The sequence below is a fragment of the Phyllopteryx taeniolatus genome, chromosome 9 (genome assembly GCF_024500385.1).
Source record: "Phyllopteryx taeniolatus isolate TA_2022b chromosome 9, UOR_Ptae_1.2, whole genome shotgun sequence".
In the NCBI taxonomy this organism is placed as follows: domain Eukaryota; kingdom Metazoa; phylum Chordata; class Actinopteri; order Syngnathiformes; family Syngnathidae; genus Phyllopteryx; species Phyllopteryx taeniolatus.
This window is the reverse complement of record NC_084510.1, coordinates 22,192,110-22,211,752: the sequence shown is the minus strand read 5'-3', so window position 1 is coordinate 22,211,752 and position 19,643 is coordinate 22,192,110. Positions and strand designations below refer to the sequence as shown.

General features: G+C 41.3%; 1 protein-coding gene across 2 annotated transcripts in view; it reads right to left on the bottom strand.

The window, feature by feature from the left end:
• Window positions 1–961: 961 nt before the first annotated feature.
• Window positions 962–19,643, bottom strand: part of camk1a (calcium/calmodulin-dependent protein kinase Ia) — a 27,368-nt gene continuing 8,686 nt past the window's right edge. For both annotated transcript variants that reach the window (XM_061786501.1, XM_061786502.1), the window contains exons 4-13: window positions 17,141–17,272; window positions 16,384–16,458; window positions 15,124–15,262; window positions 14,925–15,051; window positions 14,609–14,684; window positions 13,310–13,422; window positions 13,160–13,238; window positions 11,853–11,940; window positions 11,625–11,787; window positions 962–8,266 (exon numbers count right to left, since the gene is read on the bottom strand). In XM_061786501.1, coding sequence (XP_061642485.1) covers window positions 8,163–8,266; window positions 11,625–11,787; window positions 11,853–11,940; window positions 13,160–13,238; window positions 13,310–13,422; window positions 14,609–14,684; window positions 14,925–15,051; window positions 15,124–15,262; window positions 16,384–16,458; window positions 17,141–17,272 — 1,096 coding nt within the window. In that variant the 3' untranslated portion in view covers window positions 962–8,162. The remainder of the gene's footprint in view (window positions 8,267–11,624; window positions 11,788–11,852; window positions 11,941–13,159; window positions 13,239–13,309; window positions 13,423–14,608; window positions 14,685–14,924; window positions 15,052–15,123; window positions 15,263–16,383; window positions 16,459–17,140; window positions 17,273–19,643) is intronic.

Below are 19,643 nucleotides of genomic sequence, written 5' to 3'. Positions count from 1 at the left end.
CCGTGCAGAGCCCGAAGAGGCAACATGTGCTACCCATGTGCTCACACCCTGTGGGAGGTGTCATGTGGGTCAGGTGCACAGAGAGCTGGGTGTCGGTCCGATCCCCGGCTACAGAAGCTGGCTCTCGGGACATATGTCACCTGAGCTGGGGTTCGAGGTCGAGAAGTTCTGACTAGATATTGACACACGCAAGCATGTGTTTTAAACTGTGACATTCGTGAATATCATGAAGCTGTTGTGACGTTTAGAATGAATCAGATTGTCAAATTAGCTTGCGGGGTATCTGACTGTGCTGTCACTGTACACCTCTGAGGTATCTTGTTGCGAGGCAGCAAGGTGTCAACCATTAGTCCACAGCTGCAATCCATAAAGCTTAGTGTTATTGTCATTATCATGACAAGCCAGGTGATGTTTGCTTCATCTGGTATGTAGATGTGACTCGTGAAGGAAACGGGAGGGTAAACATGCTGGTTGATCGTCGACCAAACCTTCAGTTAGTTAATAGACTAGTTGTATTTTATTGTATTTAGTAAATGTAGGCATTTACTACAAGATATTATTTTCATGTATTCTATAGTTATATTGGATGATGAACATCATGTTGTTCCGTAGTTGGCCAGCGGAGAGCAGTGCAGGCACCTCTTTAGACAACATTTTCTGGCCATACTCTGTCCATATAACTGATGTATTATTTTTTTTCACACCAGAAGTGTTCGCAAGCAATGCAAATGACTAAGCATATTTAATATTTACTGACAGTGTCAATGCATTATTATAGTGCATGTAGTGGATCAGTTTCACATTGCAGTGAACAGTCCCAACAAAACGTTTTAATTATGGGGGGAAATGTCATCTGAGGATGAATAAAGTAAAGTCTTAGCATCCATTTTAAAGTTGTTGATATATTTGTACTATTATATGATGCAACACAGTGACAGCAGACACACAAAAACACACATAATGCATAGACAAGGGAGATTTATTCCATTTCCGGCTCTCCGTGGGTACAAATCATTGTATTCTCCTACATCTTGTTCAATAACCCATGATGCATTGCATCCATACTTTTGTAGCTCAAAACAGCTTTACAAAAAATGGATATACAATATATACTTATATTTTTATTTATATATAATATACAAGTGCTTTTTATGCATTTCGGACGTGTTTGGATGGGTAAAACGAGCATAAACAACATATATTAATAGTAGATACGAAAGTGGTTCAACGATGGCTATTTGACATTGAATGAAGCCCTTCACACACAGTTTGCATATTTTTCACATTTTGTGGAAATACAGAGCGATTGCTTTCTTTTTTACCGCGCTATATAATGAACCTGTTTGAAGCATGGGTCAACACAAAACAAAATGTGAGACTCGATACCCCCAAATTTCATGATGGTGTGACTCATGGGAAGATTCACTTCACCATCCCCAGGTTGTCTTCCTCCTCTTTACTGTTCGAGAATCACATCCATCTGTCTTTTTCTCAGCTAGATACTACAAGATGAATGTGCACTCAATCATTCCTACTTCATGAGTATGGCTTTGGGTCCGCAGTCAAAGTGGTTTTACCCTTTTACCCTATTTCTTTTTTTATATATACATATTTGTTTTGTAGTTGGCACTTTTGTCCAATCAGGATATTTTTTTAAATGTCTCCCTATATATTAGGGGACTTGAATATGAATAAATATAGATGAATAAAACACAGACAAAAGTATGGAGATACACCTTGTAATCGAGGAGCGCTCGAAAGGTTCTGTAAACTTTCATTGTCTAAACTGAGCCTTAACTTCAACCCAAAACGATTGTGGGGTAGACCCTCCTTCACAATTACCCCAAATTCCTACAAAAAAAAAACAACTAGGAAATCTTCTAAGTCTAACAATGTACAATGTAGTCCCTTTTACACCACCTGTAAAAAAAATATATATTTTTAAAGGAATTGTCGCTGTCTGAAAACAATTTAGACAGTGCTGTCATGACAATTTTCATACAGTGGCGCCTTGAGTACCCACAAGTTTAATATGTTCCGTCTCAAATCATCTCTCCCCATCGAAATGAAAGGAAATGCCTTTAATCCGTTCCAGCCTCCATACACATATATATATATATGCTCACCATTATTGGCACCCCTTCATTTTTTGCATAACCTGTCTAATATCTTCAGAAAAAAATGGAAAAGTACCAAACTAATACCATCAGAATCTTTTAATTGGAGGTCCAAAGTAATTTAACAAAGAAATGTGTTTTTTTTTTAACTTAGATATTGAAGGGGAAAAAAAACTGAAAATAGCATGTGCAGCAATATTGGCAGGCGACCTTAATATTTGGTTGCGCGCACTTTGGCAGCGATGACAGCCTCCAAATGTTTCTTGTACCCATCTATAAGCTTTTTGCACTTCTCAGGTGGTATTTTCTCCCACTCTTCCACTCTCCCACGAGTTGTTCTTTGTAGAGGATAAAGACTATGCCTTTGAGTATTGTTTTATCACTCATCTACATGTGTTGCTCCACTGTTTTGTGTTCAAATATTCAAATATTTGTTGCTTAAAGCTTTGTAACACCGCGACACAGCTGTTATCGGTTAGCCCGTCTATGGCGTTTCAAGTGTTAGCATTAAATTAGCGGACTTTAAGACAACTATGTTTTGTTTGACAATAAACTTCAACTGGGAGTGGTTTACTTTTTGCCAAACTGCTGTTTGTTCTGAAGTGAGTTGAGTTAAGATCACTGTCACAATGCAGTGCTCATTTATCAAGTTTCTCAAAATCACTGAACGACGGCCCACATCTTGAAAAGTCAGGTCACTCGTATTGCAAGGCATCACTGTATACTATTGCACTGGGTTATGTGTAAAAGGCTAATATGGGTAAATCTTCTTTTGCAGCTCTGATGCAGAAATTTTGCAGGTTCTCTGTGTAAAAGAGGGTTATTATAGCTGCAAAAGATTGACCAACTCCATATTTTCCTCCATTTTCACTTCATGTACAGTGGGGCAAAAAAGTCTTTAGTCAGCCACCAATTGTGCAAGTTTTCCCACTTAAAAAGATGAGCGAGGCCGGTAATTTTCATCATAGGTATACCTCACCTATAAAAAAAACAAAAAGAAAAATCCAGAAAGAAAAATTAATCCAGAAAATCTGAATTTCAAGAATTATTTTTATATTGATTAATTTTAAATTAAAGAATTTATTAGCAAATTATGGTGGAAAATAAGTAATTGGTCACCTACAAACAAGCAAGATTTCTGGCTCTCACAGACCTGTAACTTCTTCTGTCCTCAACTCATTACCTGTATTAATGGCACCTGTTTGAACTCATTAGCAGTATAAAATACACCTGTCCACAACCTCAAACAGTCACACTCCAAACTCCACTATGGCCAAGACCAAAGAGCTGTCAAAGGACACCAGAAACAAAATTGTAGACCTGCACCACGATGGACTGAATCTGCAATAGGTAAGCAGCTTGGTGTAAAGAAATCAACTGTGGGAGCAATTATTAAAAAATGGAAGACATACAAGACCACTGATAATCTCCCTTGATCTGGGGCTAAACGCAACATCTCACCCCGTGGGGTCAAAATGATCACAAGAACGGTGAGCAAAAATCCCAGAAACACACTGGGGGACCGAGTGAATGACCTGCAGACAGCTGGGACCAAAGTAACAAAGGCTACCATCAGTAACACACTACGACGCCAGGGACTCAAATCCTGCAGTGCCAGACGTTTCCCCCTGCTTAAGCCAGTACATGTCCAGGCCCGTCTGAAGTTTGCTAGAGAGCATTTGGATGATCCAGAAGAGGATTGGGAGAATGTCATATGGTTAGATGAAACCAAAATAGAAGTTTTTGGTAAAAACTCAACTTGTCATGTTTGGAGGAGAAAGAATGCTGAGTTGCATCCAAAGAACACCATACCTACTGTGAAGCATGGTGGTGGAAACATCATGCTTTGGGGCTGTTTTTCTGCAAAGGGACGAGGATGACTGATCTGTGTAAAGGAAAGAATGAATGGGGCCATGTATCGTGAGATTTTGAGTGAAATCCTCCTTCCATCAGTAAGGGAATTGAAGATGAAACAAGTCTGGGTCTTTTTAGCATGACAGTGATCCCAAACACACTGCCCGGGCAACGAAGGAGAGGCTTCATAAGAACCATTTCAAGGTCCTGGAGCGGCCTAGCCAGTCTCCAGATCTCAACCCCATAGAAAATCTTTGGGGCAGTTGAAAGTCTGACAGCCCCGAAACATCACTGCTCTATTGGAGATCTGCATGGAGGAATGGGCCAAAATACCAGTGTGGGAAAACCTTGTGAAGACTTACAGAAAACGGTTGACTTCTGTCATTGCCAACAAAGGGTATATAACAAAGTATTGAAATAAACTTTTGTTGTTGACCAAATACTTATTTTCCAATCAAGACAATGTGATTTTCTGGATTTATTTTTTCTCTCTCTCATTTTGTCTCATAGGTGAGGTATACCTATGAATATTACAGGCCTCTCTAATCTTTTTAATTGGGAGAACTTGTACAATTGGTGGATGACTAAATACTTTTTTGCTCCACTGCAGGTGTCATGTGTCCCAATACTTTTGTCCATTGAGTAGTTCACACATGAAAAGACATGGGGGGGGGGGAGGGGGCTGGGGGCATGAATTTGCGAAAAATGTCAAACAATATGTCCACTGTGCTGTGTTTTTGTACTTTGTCAACATTTCTTTTGGTGTTACTCACTTCACATTATATAGCTAAAAAATTACAGGAGTACATCATTGGCAATACAACAGTAGAAGTAATAACAATAATATAATCATCATCATCATGTGTGTATACTAATTGATCATCATTCATGTAAACATTTAACCAGGTCATGCAAACACTAGACCGACTTCCACTAGAGATTGCACAGCACAGAGCAGGTGGAGCACCCACACTGTGATCCCAGATAGTTAGGCTGAACCTTAGTACTATCGTGGGGCCATTTAAGTGTTTAGAACATAGACATAATGAGTTTATGAAAAAATATGATGCAATGATCGAACAAGCATTTTTTGATATATATGACGAGCATTTAAAAATATGATGCAATGGTCGGGCAAGCATTTTTCATTATATATGACGAGCATTTGTGGGTTAAATGTTTTTGGGGATAGTGACTGATGCTGTGACGGTTCACTCGCCTGACTTGCGTGGGTTCAGTTACCACTCAGGTTGTCTGTGATTGACTGCCGATCAGTCCAGGGTGCATTCTTGCCTTTCACCCAAAGTCAGCTGAGATCGGTTGCAGCTCCCTGCGACCCTGAACAGGATAAGCCATATAGAAATGTGATGGATGCATGTTTTTGGGCTTTAACTGTGCCCCTTAGACTAAGTGGTACTTTCCATTACAACAATTCATGGAGGAGGAACGTATAGGAGTATCTCAGTGTGAGCCTCTAATAACAGAACAGCCATAAAACAAACCAAACAAAATAATCTCCATACTAACCGAGATTTCATACTCTGTAAGTCAATTTGTGAGTAAATTGAGACAAGATAATATTTTGCAATACTGTACTGTGTATACATTTAGTGGCATTATTGTTTGTTTGTGTGCCATGAGATTTTTCTAACGTATAATGCACTACTCACAAAAAGTTAAGGCTATTCGAGTTTTGGGTGAAATTTCAGGATAAAGCTAAGATGCACTATAACCTTTGTGAACTTAATTTGACCTCTAACATTTTGAATGCACAGGTCAATGTTTCAGCGCGGCACGGTGGATGACTGGTTAGAGCGTCAGCCTCACAGTTCTGAGGACCTGGGTTCAATCCCCGGCCCCGCCTGTGTGGAGTTTGCATGTTCTCCCCGTGCCTGCGTGGGTTTTCTCCGGGCACTCCGGTTTCCTCCCACATCCCAAAAACATGCATTAATTGAAGACTCTAAATTGCCCGCAGGTGTGACTGTGCGTGCGAATGGTTGTTAGTTTGTATGTGCCCTGCGATTGGCTGGCAACCAGTTCAGGGTGTACCCCGCCTCCTGCCCGATGATAGCTGGGATAGGCTCCAGCACGCCCGCGACCCTAGTGAGGAGAAGCGGCTCAGAAAATGGATGGATGGAGGTCAATGTTTCAGTACTTTTTGCACCACTTGCTGTATCTAACAAGGAGCTGAAGGGCAAAATTCACAAAAGGTGATGAATCCATGAATGCCATCCATCCATCCATCCATCTTCTACCGCTTATCCGAGGTCGGGTCGCGGGGGCAGTAGCTTTAGCAGGGACACCCAGACTTCCCTTTCCCCAGCCACTTCATCCATCTCTTCCGGGGGGATCCCGAGGCGTTCCCAGGCCAGCCGAGAGACGTAGTCTCTCCAGCGTGTCCTGGGTCGTCCCCGGGGTCTCCTCCCGGTGGGACGTGCCCGGAACACCTCACCGGGGAGGCGTCCGGGGGGGGGATCCATGAATGGACCAATACATTTCCCAGGATCTCCACTTCTATAATTATAATTAAATATGTTTTAAAGGAAATATAAGGTCCAATCCGGTGTGTGTGTTGGGGGGGGTGGTCTTGCACAGGGCGTCATTCAAGCAAAGCCCGCCACTGGGTCTGAGAACATCCTGTTTGAAGTCTCGCTGTGGCAAAGCACTCTTGATCAATTGTTAGGTTTTGTCTTGGTCTCATGCTGTCAAAATGTCAACAGCATAATGAATAGGACTGTGTAAATGCCATTTCTAATTCAACCAGGAAATGTTTTGGTCGATTCATGGATCATAAACGTTTTGGGAATTTTGCCATTCAGCAACAGTAAGTTGGGCAAAAAGTAGTGAAACAATGAACAATTGGACGTGCATTCAAACCTTTTGAAGTCAAATTAAGTTTACCTGAAAAGGTTACAGTGCCTTTTAGGTTCACCCTGAAACTTCACCTGAAAACCAAATATCACCAAATTTAAAATTATAAGTACCGTATTTTCGCGACCATAAGGCACACCGTATTAAAAGGTGCAGTCTCAGTTACAGGGTCTATTTCTGTATTTAACACATACATAAGGCGCACCGTATTATTGGGCGCAGGGATGGTAAAATGCATGCTAGCCTGTTTTTAAAAAGGCAGCGGGAGCAAAACTGAGTTTGGTTGTACCTTATTGAAGTATTTAACAATGTACTCGCGTTATTTTTTTATCAATCCTCATCCACAAATCCATCAAAGTCCTCCTCTTCTGTATCCGAAATGAACAGCTGGGCAAATTCTCCATCAAACATGCCGAGTTCCCTCTCGTCATTGTCCGAGTCAGTCTCGTTGCCGGGGGGCTGTTCAGCAATGATGCCGGCGTTTTCCTGCTCCCTCCACTTGCTAACCATGGATTCGTTGATCTTGAATTCTCTCGCGGCTGCTCGATTCCCATGTTCCTCCGCGTAACTGATAGCTTGCAGTTTAAACTGCGCTTCGTAAAGCGTGTCTCTTTGTAGGTTCCATTTTCGGGGGTCCTTAGCCAAACCGATGTTGTTTTGCACAATGCATATACCTACTGGGGGCGTGCCTTTAGCGTCCTCTTTCATGCGCACCCTTCCCCATTTAACGTCCGCATGCTGTCCTCAGTCACGTCCGCCTTTCCTCTATATAAGCAATGTGTCGGCAGGAAATGCTCCCAGTCAGTCAAGCGGAGCGCTCATCAAAGTCACACAACAACATTTACAGATTTTGGAACTCTGTGCACACATAAGGCGCGCTGCATTATAAGGCGGCCCGTCCATTTTGGAGACAATTTTAAGACTTTTAAGTGCGCCTTATGGTCGTGAAAATACAGTACTGTATGTGCCTTGGCTCAATAAAGGTTGAGAAACACTCACTGAGACAACATGGGAATGAAAGAAGGCAAAAAATAAGCAGATGGCCTTAAACATAACAAACTGCAGCACAGTGGCGTTTGAAAGAATAGTTGCAATTAGAGCTCGCTGTAACATAGCAACGTCTGTCATTAGGGGACACTGTCAGGACAATGGTCCACACGCTGGATGGTGCGTGCTGAGCTCTACTCTGCATTCCTGGCTAGACTGGGTGGGCAGCAGCTCTCTGTGCACTCCAGAGGGTCTCAATATCATCAATTAAGAAAAAATAAACAAAAAATGAATTTCAGAAAGAAAAGGAAAAAAAGGTCAGTGAGGTTGTATTCAGATGCGGCTGGCCGGCCTGCAGCAGTAAGTGCAGCTCCTCAGGCTGTCCCGGTCCGTGCTCCCCTCGGCGCTTCCGCGACGATCATCGCTGTGGTGGGACACTGGACGTGAAAGATGCCAGATAAACACGCACTTACTCATTCCAGAGATAAAACATGCACTTACTCATTCCAGAGATAAACACGCACTTACTCATTCCAGCAGTCCCTATAAGACGCCAGTAGGTGACGGTACCGCACTTCAAACGCCTTCCTCTGTTGTCTGCATTATCAATGGGCAGTGGTAGGCCCGAAGCACTGACCTACATTTACAACTTAAAGTTGTGTATTTGTTCCGTGAAATTGTGTTAATAATTTCCAGCTGTCTATTCTCTTTATTTCAGTGTTTCCCTTGGCTGTACTGCTTCCAGTAAATGTAAGGGGATATAAAAAATATTTTTTTGTCCAATCAGATTTCAGCCTCTGTGTGTTGCAATGTCAGTCTAACGTGGCCACGACCTTCAGAATCATTAGTGCTGATGCACTTAAACGTTGTAAAAATGGGACTGTTTCTTTAATCAAACAAGCCAAGGTTGACTAGCAAAACATCTAGAGATCTGAACACATTAATACATTTAATAATCAGCATCTCTGGTGAGTATGATGTATTTTATTTGGTGAGTATGATGTATTTTATTTGTGTAATTTTATTTGTGTAATTTTGTAATTATTTGTGCCCGGCACGACTGGTTAGCACATCTGCCTCACAGTTCTGGGGACCGGGGTTCAAATCCCGGTCCCGCCTGTGTGGAGTTTGCATGTTCTCCCCGTGCCTGGGTGGGTTTTCTCCGGGCACTCTGGTTGACTCCCACGTCCCAAATATATGCATGGTAGCTTGATTGACGACTTTAAATAGCCCTTAGGTGTGAATGTGAGTGTGAATGGTTGTTTGTTTCTATGTGCCCTGCGATTGGCTGGCGACCGGTTCAGGGTGTACCCTGCCTCCCGCCCGAAGATAGCTGGGATAGGCTCCAGCGGCCCGCGACCCTAGTGAGGATAAGCGGTGAAAGAAAATGGATGGATGGATGTTTTGTCATGTTATTAGATAAGTATTGATGCTAAACTGCTCCAGGTGATATACATGGCACAATTGCATGTTGTTATGTTGAGTTTTTGTATGATGCATTGATTTCTTCTAACATTGCAATGTGATATGCGGTCTTACGAGGTGAATTAAGTCAGGTAAATCACAAGGTAAGCTGGGTACAACACATAGTGGGGCAAAAAAGTAATTAGTCAGCCACCAATTGTGCAAGTTCTCCCAATTAAAAAGATGAGAGAGGCCTGTCATTTTCATCATAGGTATACCTCATCTGTGAGAGACAAAATGAGAAAAAGAAAATCCAAAATCACTTTGTCTGTTTTTAAAAGAATTTATTAGCAAATTATGGTGGGAAATAAGTATTTGGTCAATAACAAAAGTTCATCTCAATACTTTGTTATATACCCTTTTTTGTCAATGACAGAGGTCAAATGTTTTCTGTAAGTCTTCACAAGGTTTTCACACACTGTTGCTGGTATTTTGGCCCATTCCTCCATGCAGATCTCTTCTAGAGCAGAGATGTTTTGGGGCTGTCGCTGGAAAACACAGACTTACAACTCCCTCCAAAAACTTTCTATGGGGTTGAGATCTGGAGACTGGCTAGGCCACTCCAGGACCTTGAAATGCTTCTTACGAAGCCGCGCCTTCATTGCCCGGGCGGTGTGTTTGGGATCGTTGTCATGCTGAAAGACCCAGCCACGTTTCATCTTCAATGCCCTTGCTGATGGAAGGAGGTTTTTACTCAAAATCTCACAACATGGCCCCATTCATTATTTCCTTTACACAGATCAGTCGTCCTGGTCCCTTTGCAGAAAAACAGCCCTAAAGCATGATGTTTCCACCCCCATGCTTCACAGTAGGTATTTCACAGTAGGTATGGTGTTGTTTGGATGCATTCTTTCTCCTCCAAACACAACAAGTTGAGTTATTACCAAAAAGTTCTATTTTGGTTCTGACCATATGACATTCTCCTAATCCTCTTCTGGATCATCCAAATGCTCTCTAGCAAACTTCAGATGGGCCTGGACATGTACTGGCTTAAGCAGGGGGACACATCTGGCACTGCAGGATTTGAGTCCCTGGCTGCGTAGTGTGTGATAGTAGCCTTTGTTACTTTGGTCCCAGCTCTCTGCAGGTCATTCACTCGGTCCCCCAGTGTGGTTCTGGGATATTTGCTCACCGTTCTTGTCATTTTGACACCACGGGGTGAGATATTGCGTTGAGCCCTAGATCGAGGGAGATTATCAGTGGTCTTGTATGTCTTCCATTTTTTAATAATTGCTCCCACAGTTGATTTCTTCACACCAAGCTGCTTACCTAGTGCAGATTCAGTCTTCCTAGCCTGGTGCAGGTCTACAATTTTGTTTCTGGTGTACTTTGACAACTCTCTGGTCTTGGGCATGGTGGTGTTTAGAGTGTGACTGTTTTAGGTTGTGGACAGGTGTCTTTTATACTGATAACGAGTTCAAACAGGTCCCATTAATACAGGTAACGAGTGGAGGACAGAGGGTCCTTTTAAAGAAGAAGTTACAGGTCTGTGAGAGCCATAAATCTTGCTTGTTTGTAGGTGACCAAATACTTATTTTCCACCATAATTTGCAAATAAATTCTTTAAACATCAAACAATGTGATTTTCTGGATTTTTTTTTCTTTCTCATTTTGTCTCTCATAGGTGAGGTATACCTATGATGAAAATTACATGCCTCTCTCATCTTTTTAAGTGGGAGAACTTGCACAATTGGTGGCTGACTAAATACTTTTTTGCCCCACTGTAGTAGTTTACGTTTAGTTTTATTTCACAGTGGTTTATACTTGTATGGCAGTTATTAATGGTAAAATTATAGTTAAACCATTACAGTTTCTTTTTTTTTTTTTTTTGATGATTTGGAATGAATTCATTTACAAGTGTTTAAAAACAAGAACAACTTGAAAGCCAACCGGCTTCACATAACAGATTGTGTTTGACTGTGGCGGTGCCATTGTACTTATTAATCCAGTGAGGACAATTGAGCACGGTAAACAGAATAAAGTACATAATTATAAAATACATTACCATGTTAATGACCCTTGATCCGTTACATCCCATCAGTTTTGAATTATTGAGTTGTTTTGGGTTAAGAGTGACAGTATTGTGAGCTGACAGCTCATAGCTGTGCGTTCATTAATTTTGTGTTTTATTGCAGTAAGCTATGGCTTTCCTGTCACATTTAATGGAGCGTTCTGTATTACAAAGAAGCAAGTCAGGCTCTCTTATTTAGTGCAGCTCTAAGATGAGTTTGCCTTCCGATTTTTCACGATAGTTAACCATGTGTATGTGTTGCAAAAAGAAGATAAATGATCTTCAAACAGACACTTTTATGAAGTGCTTTGCAAACTCACAGCTCTCATTCTCGCCATTCCCCAACTCATCTTCCTCTTCCTCCTCAGGGAGCAGGAGTCCATGGCAGGGGCTGGTGGGAGTGATCTGACTAGGTCCCTCCACGCTGGTCCCCAGCTGCAACCTGCGCATGTGGCGCACCACTGCCGTGGCGTTGAACGCTTGCTGCGTTGGACAGAGAAAGAGGGTGAAGTAAGGAAAATCTTCTTTCTTTCTCCTGAATCACTAACCTTCCACTTGCTTTTGGCAAAGTTTTTCTTGATTTGAGCACTGACGGATTCATGGATGTTCTTGTCCAGAGCAGTGTCTCCGCAGATCCTGGGAAAACGACACGCGTCACATCAATAAGCAGGGTACTGTGGGGTCTTTTTTTCTTTATCATTTCATTAATCTTTTGTCTTTCATATAAATGTTCATAAATGAATAAATGTGAATTAATAAACATTTTTTTTAAATAAAGTTATAAGAATCCTAGACTTCAATGCAAACAAATTAACCTCAGCTGAACCTCAAGGAAGTGTTATTAAGGGAAGAATGACAGCATCAAAGACAGACAAAGACATTAAAAAGTCATCAAAGAAAGTTTTGACAGGATACCACCAGTAAAAATAAGGGACCCACACATAGCCAGACAGAGAAACGGCTTGTCCCAAACTTTTTTGTATAAGTCAGTGTTTCGCTCATTGTGCTTGAGTCTCTCCTGGCAGATACTTAAAACTTAAACTTCAAATGTTGTTGTACCTTTAAGAATGAATGATTTGTGATCAGACAAGTTAAGATGAAATTCACTATATGGACAAACCACTTAATCCATTAATTATTTGAATCTTAATTATGCATCTTGCCAAGATATTTTATCTACTTGTATGCTTCTGTCTCACAGTTCTGGGGACCGGGGTTCAAATCCCGGCCCCGCTTGTGAGGAGTTTGCATCTTCTCTCCGTGCCTCGGTGGGTTTTCTCCGGGCACTCCGGTTTCCTCCCACATCCCAAAATCATGCGTGGTAGGTTGGTTGAAGACTACATTGCCTGTAAGTGTGAATGGTTGTTTGTTTGTATGTTCCCGGCGATTGGGGGGCGACCGGTTCAGGGTGTACCCCGCTTCCCGCCCGAAGATAGCTGGGATAGGCTCCAGAAGCCCGTGACCCTAATGAGGATAAGCGGTAAAGAAAATGGATGAATGGATGTATGCTTCCACCTTTTGTGGGAAGCATACAAGTATTTTGGGAAGATCCATTTCTGTTCTGTTCAGGGTCTATACAGTAAAGGCATGCTTGGATGAGTTTGATGCTGAAGAGATAATGAGGCAGACCCTCTCTAAGGTCCTCACAGATGTTCTCATAGACATACTGTAGTCTGCAACGTATTTTCTTTCATTTTCACTGACAGAGGGAGTAATGGCCCTGTGTCCCAATACGTTTGTCCATATAGAATGCATCATCATTAGTTTATCATTGTGTATTTTTTCCTACTTTTCTATATCCATCTGCTGTTCCAATGAGTGTCTGAATATGTGTAGAATGAGAAAAGGTTCCTACCATGGGTGCTGTAGGGCCTGTTCACATGTGTATCTTTTTGAAGAATCCTTCTCCATCATGTGGCAGATGAAGTCTTTGGCTACAAATCAAAGTTACGTTCGTGATGTGTTGTCAGATTTTGTGAGCTGCAGATGTTAACTCCAGGGATACCTGAATCTGAGATATCATCCCAGTACGGAGAGTCAAATTCATACTCCGCTTTCAGGATTTGCTCAAACAACTTGGCGTCGTTCTCGTCGTAAAATGGAGGATACCCGCAAAGTCTGAAGGTACATTTAAAAAAAGAATACACCGCTACATTAGGTACACCTGCACAATAGAATAGCTGGATTGGTCATAGAATGTTGCCTTTATGAAGATAATAATGCTCCATTTTGATTAACACTGTCCAAAAATATGAACTCATTATGCTATACTGCGCTAAAATTCTTTATAATCATTATTTATATGGAATTTTTGTCCTTCTAAAACATCACATTTTTCAAAGAACTCTAGAAAATATTTAACACATTCAGGAATTATCTTTCCTATTCCCTGAATTTCCTCTTTTTCCAGGATTCTGTTTTTTTCCGTGGCAAAATTCCCAAATTAATGGAAATATGTTGCACATTTTCCTATCCGCTGACGTTTTTCAACTGATTATTCAAACCAGTCACGCATCCGCCCACATCCCCTGGACTCACGGCTGTGGTATCCTTGAGCAAGACTCCGATACCCCGAAATGCTCCCCGGGCGCTTCAGCTGCCCCCTGCTCCAGTGTGTTCCACTAACATGTGTATGTGTTCACTGTGATGGGTTAAATGCAGGGAACAAATTTCGTGTGCATCCATGCATTGTCATGACAATAAAAGGTGATTCTTTTCTTTAATGAGAATTGATTAAATGCGAACATGCCACCATGTTACCATGTTAGTATTTAATCAATTATCATTATAAATAGTACAATAATACTGGAAGAGCTGTAAAACGCTGATCAATTGGCCTCGGCACTTTGTTGGTTCAGCTTGCTATTTTGCCATATGTTAGCATACCAACTGGTAGCATGTTAGTATTTTAGTAATTCTCATTAGAAATAGTACCTGAATACAAAGCAGGATGGAAAACCCTTATCAATCTGCCTGAGCACTTGTTGTACTTAAGTTACTATATCTCGCTCTATGATAGCATTTTATCAATTCTCATAGTACAAAACTTTCTTACAGTCTACTTCTTTTCTTCATTTGAGTACAGGATTTCAGTACAGCATCAGCTCCTCAGCATACACGTGATTTTTCCAGAAACTGCATTTTAAAATATTGTAGTTTTTTGCAGGAGTGTAGATTAGAACTGCTCTACATCGCAGTGACAGTTGTTTGTAATATTCTGTTCATTTTATACAGAAAAATTAGCACATTTTTACCTTTGTAAAGGCAGATTTAATTGCAACAAACTGAACAAATTCAAACTCACAGAATATACGAAATGACTCCTATGGACCAGCAATCGACTGCTTTGCTGTACGGCTTCTGGGCGAGCACCTCAGGAGCTGTGTAACACGCAAATGCACAGCAGTGGTGAGGGTTGCATTCAAAATCATCTTGACCTTCGCAAGCTGCCGGGTCACGTTAAAGAGACTAGAGAGTACTTATGGATCGCTTGCACTTGACTCACTAGTGGATGAGAGAGCCTCTCACGAGTCAATGTGTACAAGAGGATGTCAGCTTAGCCAACAAGTGCTGAGTATACAAAAGAGAGGGGTGGCTCACCCGGGAAATAAATGCCTCACCCACATATCCGGGAGTCCCGCAGGCTGTGGACATAACGCTGCCTGCTCCCTCGATCTTCGACAGGCCAAAGTCACTGATCATGATCTTAGAGTCTTCATCCATGCTGTAATACAGCAAATTCTCTGGCTGCAAATACAGGTATTGTTAGAGCAAATACACAGATAGTGGCAGTTTCGCTCCAATTTTTTCCCATCCTACCTTTAGGTCTCTGTGCACAATGCCCATATCATGGAGATATTTGACTGCATCCAAGATCTGGTGTATGAGCTGGCTGGCATCTCTCTCTGTGTAGAAGCCCTTCTCCACAATTCTGTCAAACAACTCGCCACCTGATACACTGCACGATAAAAGCAAAGCTGATTTTAATCGTAACTGAGTGACAGGCTCTGTTGATGCTGAAGGCAAAAATGACAAGCTGACAAGTTGAACACAAATGACTCCTGAACAGCCTTGAGGAACTCCACTTCACTGTAGCGTGTAATTCGTTAAGCATCTACAAACATCTGCTTAGTATAGATGCTAAAAAAAAATGGCAATCCGTTTCCTGAGCAACTTCTGTTAAATTTTTGTTAAACATGATGCTCGAGAACATGCCCTTAAGGAACTCCCCTTAAGGAACTCCGCATCACGTCACGCTACCATGTAAATATGTTTAAGCCATCAAGCAACTTGTATTCAGAGCCTTGAGGAACCAAAATGACAACTCGTCTCAGGGCTCTGTTTTCTCACTTGTTTTAAAATTATTAAACAAGCTAAAGAAGTCCCCTTACCACTTTCATGATCATGGCTCTGAACAAAATTGGCTTGATAGCAGATCAGATGAACAGCTTAATTGGAAACAGGTGAGTGTCATGATTGTGTATAAAAGGAGCATCGCCGAAAGGCTCTGTTCTCGACTGAAAAAACAAAGCTGGTATATACTGTATATTCCAGGCAAAAATGACACACAGAGTTCCTCAAGGCTCTTTACTCAAGCCTCTTGTTAAAAATGTGTTCAAACAAATGTCTCGAGAGCAGAGGCTTGAGGATCTCCACTTGTCACTGTTTTATTCCCTCAAACTAAATAATAGTATCATTACATCCTTTAACACATGCTACATGCTCTGGGAAGCCAATCATATTAATGGGTGACTATGATATCACAAAAACTTTCCTTTTTGATATTGAACCATGAAACATTTTCCCCACTTAAACTGATAGTCTGATTGGGCAGTAAACGAAGCACTTTGACCCACTAAATTAGTAAAGTGTGTCTACAGGATCTCTTTCCATTAAAAAAAATGCTGCTGCTGAAAGGTTTGAACATTTCATTTGGAACAGACTAAACAGTACGCTGCATGGATGACATAACACTGTAGCATCATTTTACAAGAATGGCCACTACAGCTATGAAGAATGTAAACAGCACAAAAAAAATATGACATGACATTATTTTGTCTTAAAATTTCCCCAACTCACAGCTGCATGACGAGGTACAGATGAGACGTGCTTTCAAAGATGTCCTCCAGCGAAACGATGTTGGGGTGCTTGATTCTGAAAATGCCGTGAAAGCATAATTACTGTTTAGAACATTCCTCCAGTGCTAGCTGTAATGTGGTCACCAGATGGCATTATTGTTGCGCTACGTCACTATTAGAACGCCTTGCATGTGTAATTTAATGCAAGGACACAGCGGCCTTGTGCTGATGAATGTGCTACTCGGAGCAGATTTTTAAATGACGGGAAGTGTAAAATATGCAGTGTGAAGCATCCAGCAGAGCATCTCCTGTCAACATGTGAGAGAGAATATGTCACATTAACACTGGATGATGATGGAGGATATTGCAGGGTGAGCAGATTGTTCTTTTTCCCCACTCAATACTCTTTTATTGGCTTAATAGTGACTTCAAATTTCAGTCCAAACCCCCTCGCTTCTTCTCCACCCGCTATGTCTCCTTCTCTTCAATACATTGCTGCAGGGAACCCCACACCATCTTTGCCTCTGTGTGCTGTTGCCCTGGCAACAGGGACACTAAAAATAGGTCTATCTTCTTTACTCCTGACATTTCCGGTGCACAATCCAAATGCTTTCTACTGATACCGTACGTTCGGTGGCCCATTCACTTGACCTCTTGCATATAATCTACCTCAGGTTAAGCCGTGCGCTCGCCACGTCGTTCCACCAGACAACAGGACGGACTTTTGGGCTGGTGGGGCGGACAATGGGTCAGCTCACCTGTGCAGTACTGCAATCTCATTCTCTATATTGTTCTCTTTGCCTTCCAGAGCTTTCTTTGGGATGCACTTGATGGCCACCAGCCTCTGGGTCCTCTTTTCTTCAGCAAGAAGCACCTCAGAGAAAGCTCCCCTGGGCAAAAAAAACAAGCAGTGGACACTTGAGCCAGGAAAATGTGGGAATGACAGGTGAGAAGGGGAAGACGGGGATGCTGGAGAAAGATCATACATAAGCAATCCCGGAGAAGTTCATACTGATAATACTACATGATAGCTCAAACAGTTGACATTCACCACAAAGGTTCTTTGGTTTTAGAACTTTTCACATGTCAAAGCATAAAGGTCTACGCCTAATGTCAACATAATATCAAACGTTATACGCAACACAACATCCTGTCAAAAGGGGGGGGGGGAATACACTTTTCTTTCCGCATTTGAGCAATTTATATCTGATCTTAAAGTGAATATAAAAGGTCTACACACCCAACTCAAATAATGTGGTTGGCTAAGTGTGCACACCCTTTTAAAAATGGAATGTGGCTGTGTCCAGAATTAACATTCACAAATCACATTCAAACTCATGTTAAATGGGAGTCAGCCCACACCTACCAACATTTAAATTGCCTCTGTTTAACCCCAAATAAATTTCAGATGTTGTAGTAGGCTTTTCCATAACACATTTTCACGCATATGTTTGGGAAATATTGTTTTTTGTCTAACAAAACCAAGATTGAACTTTTTGGCCATAGTTACCAAAGGTATATTTGGCTCAAGTATAACATCGTTCAACACCAAAAGAATGCCATACCTACAGTGAAGCATGGTGGTGTCAGCATCATTTTTGGGCTGTTTCTCTTCAAATGAAATTAATTGGGATTAATCAGAGGCCTTTTAAATTGTGGCAGTTGTGTGCTGACTCCCATTTAAGTTTAATGTGATTGGTTAATTCTAAACACAGCCACATCCCAGTTATTAGAGGGTGTGCACACTTGTGCAACCACATTAATTCAGTTGTTTATTTTTACTTCCACTCTTGAAAATATTTATTTTTAATTTCACTTGAATTGTACAGGTTATGGCCTACATTATTGGTTGAAAAAAGTTTTCAAATCCATCCATCCATTTTCTTTACCGCTTATCCTCACTAGGGTCACGGGCTGCTGGAGCCTATTCCAGCTATCTTCGGGCGAGAGGCAGGGTACACCCTGAACACCGCGGTCACCAGCCAATCGCAGGGCAAGTTTAAAAATGATTTATCTTATTCCTATCTTATTTTTTTCACAAAAACCTGCCATTTGAACAGGTGTATGTAGACTTTTTATATCAACTGCAGGTAGCCACTCTGTGGCGCAAACCATACATGCTTGGTGTGGGCTTTCCTTATCTATAAATATCCTGTTAATATCCCGTCATCTAATGGTGTAATAAGTTTTATTTTGTTTGAAAAGCTCACCAATTAACACAGAATCCCTTTATATTGACCAATGACCACTCTGGTTCTTTGGTTTCAGAGTATTACACATGCCAAATCATAAAGGTCTGCATGAAATGTCAAACTTATAGCAATGAGTCAAAAAACAACAACAACAACAACAAAAATTCCTGCATTTTTTATCTGATCCTTTCCAAACTTAGTGGGGGAAAAAATCTATTTGCAGCAAACCATCCTGAGTCTTACATGATCAAATTTAAGGACTTGATGAGGACTTTTCAGATGGGATCTTTTATCTTGTGACTATACCCTTATGTGATGACATAATGAACTCTATTTCTACTTGAAAATTGACTTGCAAAGTCACTTTAAACCACATCTTTATTTTGTCAGTATGTCTTGTATGACAGCAAATGTACCGCTTAACACAGACCAGGAATATCAAGTGACATGGTGGGGCACTTTGGTGAGATACTGTGAGCTGAATTGGATTAAGTTTGAGGCGACTGATAAGATGATTCAACAAATAACCTGCGCCACTTGCTGATAAGCATTTTGATGTACCTTTTTTTTGTATGTGGCGTGTGTGGTAGTGATTGGATGAATAATTTAAAGTAGTTACATTACTGAGAAAGGGGGTGGCTAAGAAAAGCTCCAAAGATGAGGCCACACTCATGCGCAGACATTTACTGGAACAGCAGAAGCTTTAAAAAAAAATAAAAAATAAAAAAATAAACTTTAACCTGCTCAATAATAGATACTGCAAATGTAGCGTGGTTGTTTTCAGAAAAGACTAGACAGCATTATAGATTATGGCAAAGGGGACACTGGCGTGTATTTACACAGGAACGTGGGGAGCACAGGAGGAGGTCATGAACATTGTTAGCGACCGCAAGGATCCTGTGAGACGAGAAACGGGTCCAAGTTGCCATCGGGGTACCTGAGCGCCTCACTGGTGCAGCTTGCGTTACATTAAAAGAACAACTAACAAACATTTTTCTACATTCCTTCCAAGGAACATTTTGGGGTCCTCTAGTAAGTTAATCGCATAATTCGTTTTTCCACTGAAAAC